The 19416-nt window shown below is 29.7% G+C and overlaps 1 protein-coding gene across 1 annotated transcript in view; it reads right to left on the reverse strand.

Moving 5' to 3' along the window:
• Positions 1–2: 2 nt before the first annotated feature.
• LOC118186095 (mitochondrial-processing peptidase subunit alpha-like) overlaps positions 3–19416 on the reverse strand; it is a gene marked incomplete at its 3' end in the record, with an annotated part of 44798 nt that continues 25384 nt past the window's right edge. The window contains exons 6-12 of the mRNA XM_035356109.2: positions 15585–15677; positions 14623–14795; positions 13307–13412; positions 9854–10062; positions 8304–8391; positions 5235–5297; positions 3–116 (exon numbers count right to left, since the gene is read on the reverse strand). Coding sequence (XP_035212000.2) covers positions 3–116; positions 5235–5297; positions 8304–8391; positions 9854–10062; positions 13307–13412; positions 14623–14795; positions 15585–15677 — 846 coding nt within the window. The remainder of the gene's footprint in view (positions 117–5234; positions 5298–8303; positions 8392–9853; positions 10063–13306; positions 13413–14622; positions 14796–15584; positions 15678–19416) is intronic.

The raw sequence follows: 19416 nt of genomic DNA on the forward strand, positions 1-19416 counted from the left end.
TTTTTGGTCCCATTAAACAAAACCTGAAGACCAACATCTTCAAACATGACTTGAGTGTATTCTAAATGCATTAAAAGAACTGACTGCAACTGGGCCTTGGCACGTTCCAATTCAGACTGAAAGTAAAAAATTTTTTTTAACATCTTGTAAAAATATAAGGCAATAAGCATGTTTCAGTTACAATTTTTTGACAATTATAAAAAGATTAACACATGCAATTTTAAAGAAAGATATCATCAAAATCATGATCTAAATTCTCGGATTTCTTAGAAATTGTCCTGTGAAACTGGGGTATTTTGAATTGTTAATAAAAGTTAAGGAATATTACTAGAAATAAAATCAAACTCATAGTGACTCTAAATTCATTTTAAAGATAAATAATTTTTCCTGTTAAATTCACAGGGAAATAAAATTAACTTCTGGAATAAAAATATGAATAAAAGAAGAATAGAAATTCTTCTAGAATAAAAATGTAATTTTTTAAAATTTATTAAAGACTTATTTTTTCATTAACAAAAGTTCTGCTTATGAGCAGTGAAACTCCTTGGCTTCTCACTTAAATAGCTTAAAATTTTAAATATGCATACTAACAAAGACTTCGTCTTTAAAAACTCCATACATCAAAGATTTCGTTAAAGACTCTGTCTTGTCTGTTAAAGATTATATTGGTGACTAACAGATATTGGAGATAAGAAATTGTTAGATGGAAAAAAAATGGTTCATTGAATGTAAAGAATTTTAGTAAGCTGTCCAGTTATTTACTAAATTATTCCCAAAAGTTTTACTTTGGGTAGGATGTTCAAAAGGATTTTCTGACCCAAAAAATTCATTAAAATTATGTATTCTGGTGAAATTATAATAAATAATATTTCAGGATGTGTGACATCTAGGCTATCAGTGTTCAAGGATGTTCTATATTCCGCCATAATATTACTCATATTAATAAATTAATTTTCTACAAAAGGTTCATGGAAGCAAATTACACCAGTTTTGTCAGCACTAGGTGATTCTGCCTTCCATCTTTTAGCTCGAAAACTTCAGTTTTTTGTCTCAAAAATTTAGAAGTTTTAAGTTACCTCTGAAAAATATATATTTAAGGAAAGAAAAATAATGGGTCTGCATTACACAAACCTGGAAATTGTTGTAAAGAGAATAGATAAGATTATTAAACACTACTAAGCCAAGATGTGTTTGAATTTCTGCAAATAGGTTGGCTACATGGGCACTCTGTGGCTTTTTCCTATGTGTAACACATGTAAAGATGAGCCAGTTTTCCATAGAGTTCATCCCTTCAGTCATTTTGTATCTTATGCAGATAGTCTTCAAGTACTTTACTATAAATGACTAAAGAAATAAACTTTATAACTATACTGCTTCAACATGTAAAAGTAACTGGAAAAACATTGTTTAGTTTTACTGCCACAGGCATCAGCATGAGTAATACACACATGCATCACTTGGACAGATGTATTCACGAAATAAGGTTCACAGACATGAATCATGCTACATTGATTTTTTTTCTTGCCCCTTCCCTTGTTTATTTTACTCAATGTTGAGGAGGTGGAAGATTACTATTCAGTAATAATATGGTTAATAAGCATCATTTGTAATTAATTGCTTGATTACATGGTGTTTAATTTTGTGCTCTCATTTATTTATTTATACATTGGTAAAAAGACGAAAGTCCTCAAAATTTAATTTTGTTATACATATATAACTTAATGGAAAAGTGCAATAAATGACTACATTTTTATAGCAACAAACTATTTCTTTGAGTATTATATTTTTATTGCACAAATTTATTATATTATTACCACAATTAATTATAATAATTTAATTAGTTATAATAATAGCATTATAGTACTATAATAATAATTATAGCTTTTGGATCTTTCTACTATGATTCCACCATGTATTATTAAAGAAATTTATTAATAATTATTTTAATTATTATACTCTGATAAATAATTATTATATCTCTTTTTGACCTTTGCTTCAAAATTAATATGCATTATTGTATATATTATGGAGGAAAAAGAATTTCTTACCTGAAGAATTTCTTCTTACTATTTTGTATTACAGTCACTATACATACTGAAGTCATCAATGTCATCATCAGAAGAAATAACTAAAGACTTTCCTCAATCTTTTATTAGACCAACTTTTCTGCAATAGTCATTTTCTACATGGATGAACTTATTTTTTGCGATTTTCTATAGTTAACTTCCAAGAGCTTCCTTGTAAACATAACAGCTTATCCATTGCCATGTCTTTAGCTGTACTGCACTTTTGTACAAATCTCTTTATTTCATTATTTCATCCCAAACAAATTCTTTTCCATTAATGTTGTAACAAACAAATTCTTTTCCGTTAATGTTGCAATTATATTACAGAACATACCATGAAACCATGTTCATCATACATTGAGTCAAATTTATATGTTTTTTCTTTACATACTCTCTTTAACAAACTCCATTAACTCCAGCTGCCATAGATTTGTCTAGCAATGTATATTTTTTTCCATTAACAATTGTATAATTTATTTGTATTGCCATTACTGGACATTTATTTACCTATACATTATTATAAGAGGCATTGTCTAAAAATTTATCAGAAGTTCACTTTTTATTAACAGAATAATTCATCTGTCCTTAATGGTTCCTGAAAATGCATCTGCTTTATATACAAGAAAGATACAAGACAAAAACCCTACATTACCTTTTTGATATATTTCTGCTCTGTGCAGTGCCAAAACCCATCTAAAATACTTAGCATTTTGAAAATGTCATATTTCCCTGAACAGCTCTTTTCCCTGAACGAAACTGTTTCAAATTTCAGAATTACTGCATTCTTTTCAGTATAATATCATTTCTTTTGATTAAAACATATCTCTTGTTTTGGCTTTTCTTCCACAGAAATTCAAATCATATAGCACTTCTTTTAATATTTCGGCTTTCAATTCAAAATTACATTCTCTTGTAGCACATGAAGTAATTTTGAAAATGATAGTATCTTTTTCTCCTTAATATGAAATTTGTGAACCATTCTTCATAACACATTACAGACAAACTTAATGCTATCTAGCACTCACTTTTTAGTTTTTCTGGTTAATGGAAAACTGCCTCTCAACTAATTTTCTTTATTGTCAATAGTAATACTCTTACAACATTGCTAGCTCATTTTGTATGCTGTGAGATGGGAATACTAACTTTCCTATTTTCAGCTTCCATGTCACAAAATGTAATTTATACTATGAGCACCACTGTGAAAAGCTTTGTTTCTCATTAATAAGATCTTCCTCAACAATTATATAAAGCATCACAATATTAGCAAATATCTCATTAAATCAATTGGGCAAATTCCAGTCAGCTGGGGTGAAATCCTGTTGACCAGTTTTTTTTTTACTAAAAAAAGAGAGAAAAAGAATACTTCCAACAAAAAGTACAGTTGTATACTTTTTTGTCTTATTTCTAAAAGTATGTAATGATTTATGTATAGTATTCATATAACATTCAATTAAATTATAAATTATGAAAATTTTGTTTCAACATTCTTGTTCTTTAGGCTGTGATCAATATGAATTTAAACATTTGTAAAATTTATTTATAAACAAATATTAGCCAAGACACAAAAAAGGCATTTGAGAATAGGATGACCAGAAAGATTTTCTCTGCCTTCCACAAAACACAGAATTCTCGTGTGATCCCTCATAAACATGATTATAAACATGTAACTAACATGTAATAATATCATAAACATGTAACTAACATCTCTCCTTGTGATTGTTTTGGCAGAATGCCAAACAAGGTTGCATTAGTGATAGTTTAACTGTATCACACAGAATGAAGTGAATGTGTTTCAGTTTACCTTATATTTTTAAATCATCACAATTCATCACTAAGTTTTGGGGTAGCAAGTTTCATTCGATGTTCACAAAATTGCTATTGTCACTTTAAAATAGAATGGCATGCATTCAGAACTGAAATTATCACAGAACTACAATAACTGCAGCCACAACCATTAATGGACAAGACATGTGGCTTTGTCTTAATCTTACAGTGTAAGTGGAAATGACTCGACACCTTTTTAAAGAACAGCATACAGATGCCCAAACATCAGACCTCATCTAGACAGCTAATTTGATTAGATGCACTCATTCTATTGTAGTGCACGAATTGTAAGAAACAGGACAACATGCACCAATAGGCATAACAGCAAGGATGTGTGGAAGGCTATACTAAAGATCAGAATCAAATTAAAAAAATTGTAGAAACTTGTTATATCACAACTAGTTTTAAGTTTTGGCATTACATAGAATTCAATGCCAACTTTAAGAAACTAATGATTATATTTGTCACAGTGCATGGTGCTTTAAATTTTGCTGTGTATGAAGACATATCATCAGACAAATAAGCTGTTCAAATGATGAACCAGCTTCACTACAAAATTCTCATGATGACTGCTTGACTACAAAATTCTCATGATGAGTTTGTGAGCATTAGAATTGAAACTTGAATCAAAAAAAAGATGATTAGCTAGCCCAGTGAATCTTATTTTGTTGCATCAGATGAACAATTATATGCATGCATCCTTTATCTCACATAGAAATGAAAGTAGAGTCTTATGTAAGTAGAAAATAAATTTATGAAGATAATATAACATGTTGTTCAAATATTCCAGATAACTTTGAGTCTGTGAACTTTATAGTGCACATATTTCATTTGCTGTGCCAATGAACAGTAAGAACAGAAATACTTCGGTCTACAAACAGAAATTTGTTTGTGCATATTATAAAGTCCATGTAAAAATTTTCGGCCAGTTCCATATAACATTCCCCCCCCTTGAAATTCAACACAACAATTTGAAAAGAATAAGACTTAATCAATTAAACAACACAAAAAATACTCAAGATATCTAACTACAGAAACAAAGAACAGCAGAAATTCAAAAATAAAACAGATGGAAACTATTAAAAAATAACGATTATCGCCACAATTATATTAACATTTAATTATTTAAGAATTTAAAAATTTAACACTATGGCATGATTTACTATGGTAAATTTTTGTGAATTAATTTTTATTTAATCCTTGAACATATTAAAAAATGCACTTTTTTTGTAACATAAAGACAATAGAATTATAAATTAGAATATCTATGTATAGAATTATATAAATTAGAATATCTATGTAGTATAATAAACATGAAAAATATGCAAATACTTTTATACTTACATGAGATATTTTTCCAGTCATATTTTTACACTCATTCACTATAATGTTAACTAAATATTTAAGCTAAATTAGAAAAAAAAAAAAAAAAAAAAAAAAAAAAAAGAGGAATGTATTTATTTGCATATTTAAATATGTATACAACTGAAATAAAATAATGCTTGATAAGTTTTAATTTGGTATTTTAATATTTTACTTAAAAGACACAAAGTAACAAGGTAAAAGAATAATTACCCTTTAATCTGTAACATTTGAATAAGCATACACTGATATTGCACAACAAAAATCAAAGTACAAAAACTTACAACCAAACTACTGTATCCCTTTTTCAGTTCATTAAAAATTAAAATACAGGAGAGTTCCGATATTCTGAAAATCGTTGCAATTTGCATTCAATTATGAATGCAAACAAAATTTCAGTTTTTAGAAAAATTTAATGGCAATTACTTATTACATATATATATGAAAATAAGCTTTTAAAAATACTCTTTTTACAACATATTTTGACTGATGGAATTATATATGTTATTACTGAGATTCAACATTTCATGCCCCCAGCCCAGCACTGTCTTTTTACAAGAAATGCAGATAGTAAGTTCCAGCATTTTTTTCCCCAATATAAATCCCTACTTTTGATTGAATATTCCAATGACTTAATACAATGAATTTATGTGGTTAATTCATTTTAAAATTATGTGGCATATATCAAAAATTTGTTTATAACTCAACTTTTCAGATTTTGTGCTCGAACTTAAATATAACTGACTTGTTCCCATTCCACACAAAAAGCAGATGTATTTACAATGGGACAGGGATATTCTTGAAAACAGCACTTATAAAGATTTTTTTTTTATTTTAAACATGAAAAGCCTTTACGAGAAAAAGGGCTAAATAACGGAAATTTCATTTTAATAAAGCCAATCCTAGCACTTGTTGTAGCTTTATTAATCATATTGCACATGCATAGAACAAAATAGCAGACTTAACATAGGTATTCAGTTTTGAGAAATTAATACTGCTGAATTTTTCTCTTGTTCAAGAGCACAAACATCACTTTGAAAGTAATTTTGTTGATGAATACATTTTTTTTTCGTATAAATTCTTTTGCTGCATTTTAGAAAAAGGCATCCGTTATTTTTTCAAAAGAATTCCCTATTTCATAATTCCACTATTTTCCTCTTGCATTAATATCTTCTTTGCATATAATTATATTTAAAATATAATTTTTATTTAATAAATCTTGATTAAATAATCCTTAAAGTGCATTTTGGTTAGTCCTTTATATGCAAGCTATTCAGGCTAAAAATAAAAATTATGAAGGGATAAATCTAAACAAAACTCAAAAAGCCAAGATCTATAATCTGCATAAATATGGGCCAAAAGATGTGTGGATTACTGATTTGGTTAGATTACTTGAATATGGCAAAGCACATAAGGGCCATCTGCTCAAAGATGGAGATTACTGCATGGAATATTCTTTAAGGGAAACTATGTTTTCTAAAGTGTTCATGCTACATATAGGAAACCAATGAAAAGTAACCATGCAGGCAAAACAGTGCTTTAACCTGCACTTTACCTGGGTTTAAACCCAAGTCAAAATACTAGTATTCAACAGTCTTAACATCCAGTCACTGGTAGTAATCCTTTTGTGGTTGTTTAAAAAAATGGGGGGGGGGTCATACTTCATACGATTTGAGGACAACGAAAGACACAAAATGTTCAGTCCATTAAAGTTCCCCTGTATGCTGCAAGAAATTTTCCTTGATAACATTTTTCTTCTTTCTGCAATGCTTACTTACCATGCTCAAATAAAAAGCTTTTTTTCCAACTATGATAAAACTAATTATTTTATAATTATAATTAATTCACAAAAATACTGAAAATTAAGTTTAATCTTAGTATCAATATATGATCCATTTTGCATGAAAAAATAAGACTGACAATTTAAAATGATTTCAAAATAAACCCTTATTTACAACCATAATTATCAACCTTTGCATCATAAAAACATATATAACCATACCTCTGTATTTGTGATTTACAGTAGCTTAAAATAATTTTTTAATGAATGAAAAGGTTTATAAGTGTGCCAAGTGAAACTGGATCTTGACATGATGAAATAAATACAGTTGCCTAAATATACCCAGTATTGTCTTTTAATGGCATTCAAGAGCATGAATAAAACTATGCATAAGTCTGTTAATGTCAGCAGTTTCAATTAGTATTCCGAAGCTTATGTAGTAGTGGTTTTAAGTGGTTTTTAATCCTTTTGTTACCTTTTGTAACTGCATGTGATGTTATTTAATAAAGAAATGCTGTCCCCCCCTTTTTTTAAGGTGCAAACTTGAATATCAGAATCCTTTATATTCATGTATATAAGAGTCAGAGAACAAAATGGCTCTAATAAAGCAAACACATCCTTTATTATTTCTTTATATAATATTGACAAGTGTTAATGCCTAAAATTGACAATACACACATGTTGCAAGACTATTGTTCATTGTTAATTCAGCCTAGATTAGAAATATGGTGAAAAGGCTAGTTACATGGATGTTTTCATGTTTTTTTCTCATGCAAAATATAAATAGAAGCCAAATTCTGTTATAAAGTTTTTCATGAAAATATCCCTTCTCTTAAGTAGATAACATTCTTTTGCTTTGCTATATTCAGTTCAGCATGAATAGTGTTTTCATAGAGCATTTTGTATCATCTGCAATAGATTTTGGAGTACTTGTTGATTTACCAGCAACCATTGATTTATTGACAAGTCTGGTAGTATTTATTGCCAAATAGTAAAGCCAACCCAAAAATGTGACTGAAAACAGTGATAAGAAGTATGAAATAGTTTTTTTTTTTATTTGTAAAAAAACCATTCATTCTTTTTGTGCTCAAAATTACAATAATTTTCAATTTACCATCAAGTGAAAATCAAGCTGTTGCATTCTTTCAAGAAAGAAACCAAAAGGTATTGACCTGGGAATGCATTGTTTACAGATGTAAAGGCATTTTTGTACTGGATTTAAATTTACTTAATATTCCTTATTTTTCTAATAATTAACCTTAGTAGGATACCTTTGATGGATGTGCAGTAGCAGAAATGCAAAAGAGCCCAGTATCATTATAAGCATGATTAAAAGCAACAGCACTGTTCAGTGGATACCTAAACAATAAAGCAGATAATTACAATATATAAATAATAAATAATATAATAATAATAATAATTGCAATATATAATGAAACATTGAAGAATTAAATATAAATAAACTATGTGGTAATTAGAACTTTAATGCTGCTTTTTTTCATTAAAACAATAAAACCTGTAAAAATTTTCACAAGTAAAATATCAATTGAAAAATAGCATACATTAACTTTGATCAGAGTATATCAGAAGAATTTTCTGTTGTTCACAACCATATACCTAAGCCTTTACATAAATGGAAATAGTTCTATTAATATGAGGAGTGTTATTACTGCATGTTGCTTTGTTCTTACTATCAATAATATATTGCTTTAACACAGCTACAGCTATGAAAATAACAGACACAAAATTGGGAATTTTGTCAATATTGAAGTATTATTTTAAGTTGAGCCCTAAAACAATAGAAACTGCTTACAAAATTAATGAAGTGGAAAGATAAAAACCAAGATCAGATGGTTTATTACTGGGAATTGATCTCTTCAAATTAAGATTGGAAATGATGAGCTATCTTTGTTAATTATGAAGTTTTAAAACAGATGCACAGATGTACTTGATCACCAGTATCCAAAAATTTGCAGATGACCATAGAGGTTTAAGAATATCATATGTAAAAAATTACACAAATTTGAAAAACACAGAGAAGTTTTAGAGAATTTTCTATGTTCTCCCCAGAGAACAAAAGGAATTCTGCAAAATGTTTCCTGATAAGAATAAGGATCATCAGCCTTTTCAGATATGTAGCATAATGCAATAAAAATTGAATTTATAGACAATAAGAAAATCATTTCAGTACAAAAAAGATTTAAAAAGACATTTATAAATTATGTTTTGGGAAATTCTGAAAAATTCCCTTTAAAAAACTGCCAGATGGTTTATGCATTAATTCTTGATTTATACTATTAATGGGTTTAAAGAAAGTATACTTCTTTGCATGAAAAATGTTGCATTTGATCAACAGAACAAGCTTTTCTCCAAAGTGACAGCATTTGCCCTCATCTAGATGCAACATACTGTGAAATTTTTGTATCAAAGGTCAAAGAATTACTACCAAAGAAGTGAAACATAAATGCATCATGATAGGGAAAACTATTGAATTATTTTGACGTCAGAGATGCTTTTGATTACTCTAAACATACTTGAAATTTTGTGAAAACTTTTTATACTACAGCTTTATTAATTTACTGCATTCCTTTTTTTTAAATCAGTACAAAGTGAAAATAAATGACAATAACCCCAGGTATAATTACATACAGCATACACTCACTTTCATAATGTATTGTGCTTCAAATTTACTTTTACTGATGCTTATCTATAATGTGATATTAAAAAGCAATTTTTCAATAGTAAATGGACTGTTATTTTATTATTCATATATCTATGAAGCAAATAAAAGTTTTAAAAATTAAAGGAAAAAAACACTAACCTATTTAAAACATTCGTATACAGTCGTGAATACATTCCTTTGCCAGGACCTCCTGCCGAAAAAGATGTACCACCTCCCATAATCATGTTAAGTACACAGAAAGGAATATAATCTGAACTTTTATGAGAACAGCTTTCAAATCCTAAGGCAAAATAGGCAAGTTCAGACATTGGAGTTGGTCCTAAATAAAGACTTAAATCCTTTTCCCTCTATATCCAAAAGAAAAAAATAAAAAATAAAAAATCATTTGTTAATACAGTATTAAAACAAAATATCATTTCTGCATAAGATATATAAAATATGATATTACATTTTCTTAATTGCAACAGCCTTGCAAATCTATATAAAAATCAACAGTTGCATTCACCACAAATTAAAGAAATTTATTCATAGCAAATATATTACTAAAATATAAAAAAAATTTAAATATTTATAAAAAATTTTTCTTTTTAAACTGCTCTGAAGCTTTTATAGATTGTTTAAATTCAAAAGCGTATACTTTGTCTTAAAGCAAAACTCCAAGGCCATGTAGTGAACAAAGACAATGTTTTGCCAAGTTTAACACTTTCAAAGATGCTTAAATGATAAAGACGAGCTCTGAATGTCAGAAGATAGTAAACACAGCTATTCAAATATATTTGTGAAAGTTTCTTAATAGAAACTTTCACAAATGCTTGGATGCATTGGGGTGCTTCTGTGTAAGGAGCACTTGGGATGCTTCTGTGTAAGGAGGGAGTCATGGTTCCACACAAAGCAACATTTTTTATGCGAAACTTCTCTGGGGTATCCACATGACTCATGCAATATTGAAAGCAAGAACTGTCTGCATGCAACTAATGCAATTGATTTCCAGAAACAGTCATCCATCTCTCAAGAATAAACTCCTACTGTATTCAAGCACCATCTGCCCCAACCTCACTTATGTTGTACCCAAGCACTAATCTTAAAAAAATTCAAGTATTTCAGAGTGTAATACTTTGGATCCTCTCAAATGCTCCCTGGTACATTTAAAATGAAATGCTCCATTCCGACTTCAAAATTCAACCCCTAGATTGCAGATAGATAAGCATGTCTTACATTCTGTTCCCACTTACGATTTAACAGAACCAAGCTCTGCCAAGTGACTCAGGACTGTCATGAGCAGATCCTTTAACATCTTCCCCAGGAAGCCGAGATTTGTTTGCCTAATTAGGGTTACTATCAAACTACCAGCACTTCACTGGCATAACCTAGCAATCTCCTAATTCCTTTTCCTTCTGCTAGACCTAATCTAGCCAATTTCTCTGTATAACCTCCCATTCTACTAATAGGATTTATCTTGACCCTTAACACATTTTATTTCTAACTATTTGTCAAAGAGTTTTACAGTTCTGTCCCATGTTTTGTATAAAGCTGGGTAGAGAATGTGGGGTTTGCACCACCTTGGATGAGGTCTCTGGACCTTGAATAATTCAACCTTTGATATGGCAAGCCCCTTGAGGTTCCTGAGACAGGGGTCCAAGATCTAGTGCTCAGATCCTTTACACGGTACAAAATCCGAAATCCGGACGTCCATTATCCAGAATGATCTAAAATCCCGACCTCAAAGCCACAAACAATTTTTTTTTTTTCCCATAATAAAATGTGTGATTTTCACTTAAAAATTCCGATGCTTAATTTCACTTAAACACTAAATAAAAGACCTCGTTATGGAAAAACAATCATGTAAGCATAAATTTGTGAGATTAATAATTTGGCTCTGTAGTTGAGTATCTGTTTGGCATATATCTCAAACCAAACATTCACCTATTTTATATCTCTGACACCAACCTGGCAAGTCATTATTTATTATATTTTATTTTCATCACCGTATATTTATCAATACATGACAGCTTCAGTAATAACTCATGCAGTGTTGTCTAAACTTTTTTTATATATATATTAGTAATTGAATAACAAGAGTAAGGCAACATTTTGTGCTAACATTACACTTGGCGATGATTATAGATTTTTAAATGCTCTAAGAAATGTTGACAAAGAAAAATTCAACCAAAATTTCTTTTCATATGCTAAAAATAGATTTTGTTAATGAAATTCATAGGCCAAAAGATTACATTTGGTGCTATTTTAATTAAGAATAACTGATATTCACCATAAACCCAGAAGCGGTGGCAGAATATGTCGGCACCGGATGGCAGAATTTTGGGGAGACGAAATTTTTGGAATTTGGGTAGGCAACGAGCAGCAAAATTAAGGGATGAAAAGTTTTTTATGATTTAGGGAAAGCACCTGGGATCCAAAGTTTAGGCACAGTGAAAATTTAGAACTTAGGAAGGTGCTTTGTAGCAGAATTTAGGACCCATCGAGTCTGCACCAGGCGGAATCTAGTGCCAGCCCTAGATAAGGCCTTAAGCATATGTGGGAGTTTATTTATTCAAGACTCAGATTAGTTTTAAGCATGTGCAAGAAATAGACGTAGGTATAGTAAATAACTAAACTAATACAATTCATTATGCAGTAGGAGCAAGAAAAAATTTAGCGAAACACCTTGGCTTTCATCGCCAATCTTGTGACACACAGCCAATAATTTATAACGGATGCTATTAAGCTAGGTTAAAATTATCTTTACTGATTCTAAGACATTTCAGTTAACGTACCAGACTGTGCTGCTCCCTAATCTTCTAATTTGATCCAGGTTATTATTTTTTGCAGACTGTTATTTTTATGGCAATTTTATAAAAATTTAACTTGAACTTTCGATTATGTCGAAAAGAGTTTCCCATTCTGGGGCTGCCCAAGGATCTACAAAGCGAAAACATGTTTCAATGTCCATTAAAAAAAAAAGTGGAATTGCTGCCAAAAATGGATAAAAGCATATCCGTCTCAAAATTATGCGAGGAGTATGGCATTAGAAAATCGACTGTATTTAACATAAGAAAAAAGAAAAAGGAACTTTTTGAATTTTTTGTGGAAGTAACTTAAACAACTTACATTGAAAGAAATGTTTAATAAAGTAAACAAATAAATATTGAGCTTTTTTTTTTTTTTTTTTTTTTTTTTTTGTAAATTTTTGATACCCTTTAGATCATAATTATTCTTTATTTCATAAATTACAATTTGATATTTTTAATTGTATAATTTCTGCATGTCATCTTACCAGATTTAAATTGATGACATAATATCTGGAAAAATCCCAAATCCGGAATCGCTAAAGCCCTTACGAGTCTGGATTTCAGACTTTATAAATTAGCTGTACATTAGAACTTAAACTAGAAACTGATAGTCGTAAACGTAAATTTTTTTTTGAAAATGATGGGTTATTGATTAGACAGGATGCTGTTTATTATTAATACACCTCAGTATAAATATTATTATAACTAATATGCATTTTACTGTTAAAATTTGCTCCTATAACAAAACACAAATTTTTATTTCATACATGTTTACTAGTAACATAGACCAGTTTCTTTTTACCTTTACTATACCTCCAGTATACTGTGCAAGAGAATTATCCACTGGTATTTCTTTTTCTAAAGCTAAATTTTCAGTCTCCCAAATAGGAGGCTTTTCCACAAAATGCCTGAAAAGTTTCAAAAGAATTTATTTACAAACTTCAATTTAATATTATTAGGATATAAAATTTATGGCAGCTATGTTTAAATTGAAATATATGATACATATGAAATACACATTTATTCTTTCTAAACAAAGTTCATTAAAAATTAATGCATACATATACAGTAAAATTTATCAATTAAGTGCATTTGAACCTAAATGTAGAATTTTTAGATAAATACCCTATTTCTTTCATTCCAAGCTTCTTGCACCCTATGTACACATTCTTATGAACAGGGTTTGTATGAGAATCAAAGATTATTTTCAGAGTACACATACTCAAATTTATTTCTTCCCATACAACACTTTAATCATTCCAATTACATTCTACAAAAATGGAAATTCCAGGTTCCCTCTACAAACCATTTAAAGACCGTCAAAAGTCATAATCCCGCCCAACCAGGATAGTGCTGACTTTCAAAGGGCCCAGGTTCAAATTCCAGAGAAAGCATGGATGCTTGTACATGTATAGCATTTGTACTGCATGGAGGCACTCCAGCAATAAGATGTAACAAGTCAAAAGTCCTCTCTTGAGGTTGGTGGTAGGGTAAGAGATGTGGGAAACTCTCAGAACTCCCCCCCCCCAGGTTGATCTCTATTAAAATTGGATTCTAATGTTGCAGTCAGACGATAAGTCACAACAAAGTCATGATTCATGGTTCTGTTCTCAAGTAATTAATGATTAATTGAGAAAAGAATCATGACTTTTGACTGCCAAATAGAAGCTTCCAGAAAAATAAATAAAGAACTAACGTAAAACTGCCAAAATCAGCAGCTTAATTAAAGAAAGAACAGTGCAGCATTAATTTTTAAAATGCTGTATCATGTATGTTGACAATGACCCGGAAAACAGTACACTATTAGGAAATGATGGTAAAAACGTCTTAAAATAACAGGTTTTTTAAACGTCATTTTCTAAAAATATTTTTTAGTTATGCTTTAATGCTTTATTTATTTTAATTTTTATAGAATCAAAAAATTTTTCTGATAGTATTACTGAAATTAAGACCTGTTTATCACTGAAGAAAATTAAATATTTTTAAAGGCATTTACAAAAAACTGGAGAAATTTTAACTCCCAACTTAATATTCAATTCTACAGATTAAAAATTAGCAAGTTTTATAACTAACTTCAACACAAATGTAACAAAATTAAACATATTACAAAATGTTTACCTTTGACAAGATTGAACAAGAGCATCATGATCAATTCCAACACCAGCAATAACCATTCGAGAAGGTATAAAATAATGTTTCAAATATGTATACAAAACAGTTCTGTCAACATGAAATACTTTTTCAGCTGGGCACAGTTTTGGGAGACCTACTGTATTTTTCTCAAATGCAGCCTAATTTAAGAAAAAGATTTTTTAAATTTTGAGATGTAAGTTTTAAACATAATTTAAAAACAAAAAGGAAGCTAATCGCAAATTTGAGAAAGGTTTTCTTTTCCTACCACTAACCAATTTTTCTACCAATAACGAAAGTTAATTTAATTAATTATCTGATACCAAATTAATAATACAGAAAATGAGATCATTACAACTATAATATCCTATCAAACATCTAAATGAATCTAATAAATAAAAGTCTAGACATCACTCAGTATAGTCATCTAATAAAGAAAAAGTCTAAACTAATTCTTAAAAAAATAAATAAATAAATAAATAAATAAATAAATAAAAGATAATTTTTTTAGCTTTAATTTTAAAGAAACACAAAATTCAGTGCCCTCTTAGATTTTTTTTTTGAGGGGGGGGGGCATATCTTAAAGCTTTGATCAATATTTTTGACAAATTAGTTCATCTAATACTTTCACAATGAGATACTTTAAAAACACATCTATTAAAATTAATAAAATTATGGGTTATGAATCTTAAATAAAACTGAAGTGGCTAATATCAGTTAATGTTGGAATATGTTTAAGTAATCAAAACCTACTTCACAAATGAAAAGCAGAAATGATCTAAGTTTTACATAAAAATAAGCTAATAGCATCATATAGAAAAAGGATAATTTCTTTATATGTATGGATCTATAGAAATAAATTTATTAGATATGACAAAAAAGCTTTTATGATAAATAAGAACCGAAAACAGATTTTACTATAAAGAATAAATGCATTTCTAATTTCTTACATCATGAATCATCTCTGTTAAAAGAGGTTCTTGATCTTGGCTCATTTCCAAATCTTCTAATTCAAATTGTACTGTTTGATGAGCTCTGTCAATCTAATAATGAAAAGATTTTAGCAAAATAAATTATTTAAAATGGGGGAAAAAATTCTTGCAAGTTTAAATGTCTTAAACAAAATTATGTAACACATAAGCAGCATATAATCAGAATAAAGACTAACTGTTCTTTCAAAGTTTTCGTCATAAACTAAAAATTCAGAAGAATTAAAAATAAAATGGGGCCAAACTGCCTAAAACCATATTTCCTACATACCAGTACCCAGAGAGTAAAAAAACTAAAAACTCTAGGCAAGCATGCAAAAAGAAAAAAAAATTAAAATTAAATTCCTCTCACTCCTGGATCTCCTAGCATCATCTACTAAGGAAAAGAAATACTTCAGCCAGATTCCTAACAGTTAGCTCACAGAAATACTTCAACTGAGATGTTGGAAAGAATAAGAAGAATTTTTTCTACATCAGAAGATTAAAACCTCATGTTGAGGAAAATGTCAAAAAATCAACCAAGAAAGAAATAAGCATAAATCATATTATGACTGTCATACAAAAACATTAATATCATTATGCAAAAATAATGCTGGGGTATATCAAGATAATAAATGGAAATCAGCAATTATAGAAGAAGTATTCAAGATGCCAGATCATGCATACTAAGATCAGGAAGAACAAACAGTATTTAGAAGAAATAGAAAAAATATTATGAAGAAAAGAGTTCAACTTTTGAACAGAATGGAACAGGACTAGAAGTAAACAATCTGCAACTGGGAAAGTTTGAATTATCCACAGAACAACAGTGTAAATAATGATATAAGGAGAATGGATACAACTTACTAAACAACTTCAACATATAAATACAGAATAATATCACATCTTATATCCGTAAAATAATATCATTCTCAACATCATATTTAGTATAATGATGTTTTAGTATTAAATGTCAAATTTTGATCAGACAAAAATCTGTAAAGGAGTGATTTAAAAATTATGTTAACAAATCTTAAATCTAATATGAATTAGCATTCTGCTGATATTATCTACTGAATAATATTAAAATATTAATACTGCATTATTAGTAGCATTATTTTACTATATGCTTATTTAATTGTATCACAATGAAATCAAAATATTACATCATTTATATTTTGCATTAGTAAGTCTCCCCTTGAGTCAAATATATATAAATGTTAAACAAATTGTTTTTAATATGAATAATTAATTAATTAATTACTATTACATAACATTAATTAAAGAAATACATACATACTTAGCTACTTTCTGATCACTCGCACTTCGAGCGAAAAATCACAAAAGATTGTTGTTGTGACAACCCATGATATTGCGAATAAGTATTTATGTGGCAATCCAATTTTGCACACAGCACACATGTATTTTAATACACATGGATTTCCATTTTTGAAATTCAATGGTCAGTTTCTTGTTTGCAATTTTTTTTGGGGGGGGATTGAATATTTCCTCCCCACACACACACACAATGAATAACATGACTGCGGAGTTTGCCAACTGATGAAAAAGAAGGCTTCAGAAATATGGCATTTCACCCAACAACAGAGAATGCAAAAATTCCCATTCTATGAAGCTATACGGAATTTTATGGAAATGGAATGTAGAAAATCGTAAAAAAACATTAGAATGCAGGTTAGAAACTGGTTCAAATCAAAGAAAGACATATCTCCCTTACAACAGCAGTTTGCTTTATTTATTGTTGGTCAAAGGAATACATGTTAGGGAATTTTTTTTTTTCAGTAACCCCAAACAGAATTATTGATTGTGTAACTATCTCCAAGAAGTGTGTGCCTTTTATGGAAAAAGAAGAACATTAAAAATAGGCAGTAATGGATGCATCGTTGAAAGAGATGCTAGGCTACTCAAACAAAAGCTACATTAAAGCTGAATTTGGAAATGCTCTCCAAAATTGGCAGCAAGATCATGGCTTTACAATGGAGGATGCAGACAATTAGAAATTTACATACAAAAGTTGTAGAGGGTCATTAACCCCTTGAGGACCAGCGCGCCGGAAATAAAACTCAGTCACGGGAACGAACGCTATGAAACGGAGCGTCACTACCGGCCCGCGCATTTTAAGCAGTTAAGCCTAAGTTTACAAAAAAATTCGTATAAAATCAGCATTTTAATAAAAAGACTCCAAATTTATAAATTATATATATACTATACTTCTATTTAATATGTATTAAAATAAAAAATATAACGTTAATACAAATGAATGAAATATGCAAAAAACTAAAATTATTACTATGCACATGAAAACAAATACTATACACAATAAAACAAAGCTGCAAATATTACAAACACAAAATAAAAAAAGAGGAAATTAAGAATAATAATATATTCTGAATAAAATCGAAATTTAAAAATTCTGCTGTGTGTGATATAGTTCAAAACAAGGATCCACACAGAGTCCAACATTGCATATTTTGCACTCATAATATGATGTTTGTTTTCGATTTTTTTTAGCACATACGACACATCTTCTTCTACTTTTATTTCCTTTCCCATCAATATAAATTTTTGGAAAATGTCTACCAGTTAGACGAAATGGTTGAATGCCCGGTAATTTTGAACAAGTTTTTGAGCTCCTTGGTTTAGCGAATTTTCCTATTATTTGATGAATAACTCTGGATCTGAATTCCAAAGCAGATATTTTCTCGCCTTTTACCTTCAACTATATTACATTTGCATTTAGAAGTGCCATATCTAACAAACCAAAAAACAGCTTTTTATACCATTTTACGGTTTTTCTAAATGCTGGATAGTGATGAATAATAGAATCGCCAATGTCAACACCCCCCATATTGTGATTATACTCCACAACGCAGAGTGGCTTCAAAATGTCCTTTCCAGTCTTTCGGTCTTTTTTACCAATTGGCACAATAACGCCGTCATGTATAGTTGATAACATCAGCACTTTTTTCTTTTTGTCATTAAATGCAAATAAATTCACTGAATTTTCCGATCACATATCCCTAAACTTCTACGAAACACACACATAAAAAAAAAAAAACAGCGCCAAAACCGAACATAAATATTTTACTCTTACCCGTTGCTAATCCACTGAATGTACTCCCCCATATTCTCCTAATGAAAAAAACAAAGCAATAAACAAGTCACTTGAACTCACACGTGCCCTTTCAAACACCCGTGTTTCCCAGTTTGTTTATATTAACTAGAAGAAATTCTTTCTTCCATTTCACTATTTGATTAATTCATGTATTTTGAAATCTCGCTCTGTCAAACCTCAAAAGACAAACGCAATTCTACTCCAACATTTCAACTAATAAACGTTCCATAAATTTCCACAATCTGTCAAAATATAAACACAGCGAGCAATAAATCCCAGCCCTTTAAAGAGCCGTGATTCTCACTTTGTTTACATCAATAAATATATCAAATACAGAAGCATAGAACAGAAACCAATGCCTGTTCATGAAGGTCAAATACTATATGAGTCGACCGTTGTGAAAACCGTTGCCGTTTAACGCCATCTAGTAGCATTTAAAAATTCAAATAAAACGTTCCGATTTCCGATTACGCACACGCGACGCTGGTCTCTCCATATCAATCGGAGCTCTTCGCGTGGAAGCGACGCTGGGCTGATAAGAGTGGAATCGCTGCGTCGCGTCCACGCGACCTTGGTCACGAACGGGTTAAACAAAAAAGTTCAAAGTGGAAAATGGGAAAGCTAATAATTTTAGAAACATTTTAAAAGAATTCAGCAGATTAAAAGGGTAATCAGTAAATA

Source organism: Stegodyphus dumicola, chromosome 9 (assembly GCF_044657685.1).
Source record: "Stegodyphus dumicola isolate Sdum_Otavi_A_Nest chromosome 9, ASM4465768v1".
Classification (NCBI taxonomy): domain Eukaryota; kingdom Metazoa; phylum Arthropoda; class Arachnida; order Araneae; family Eresidae; genus Stegodyphus; species Stegodyphus dumicola.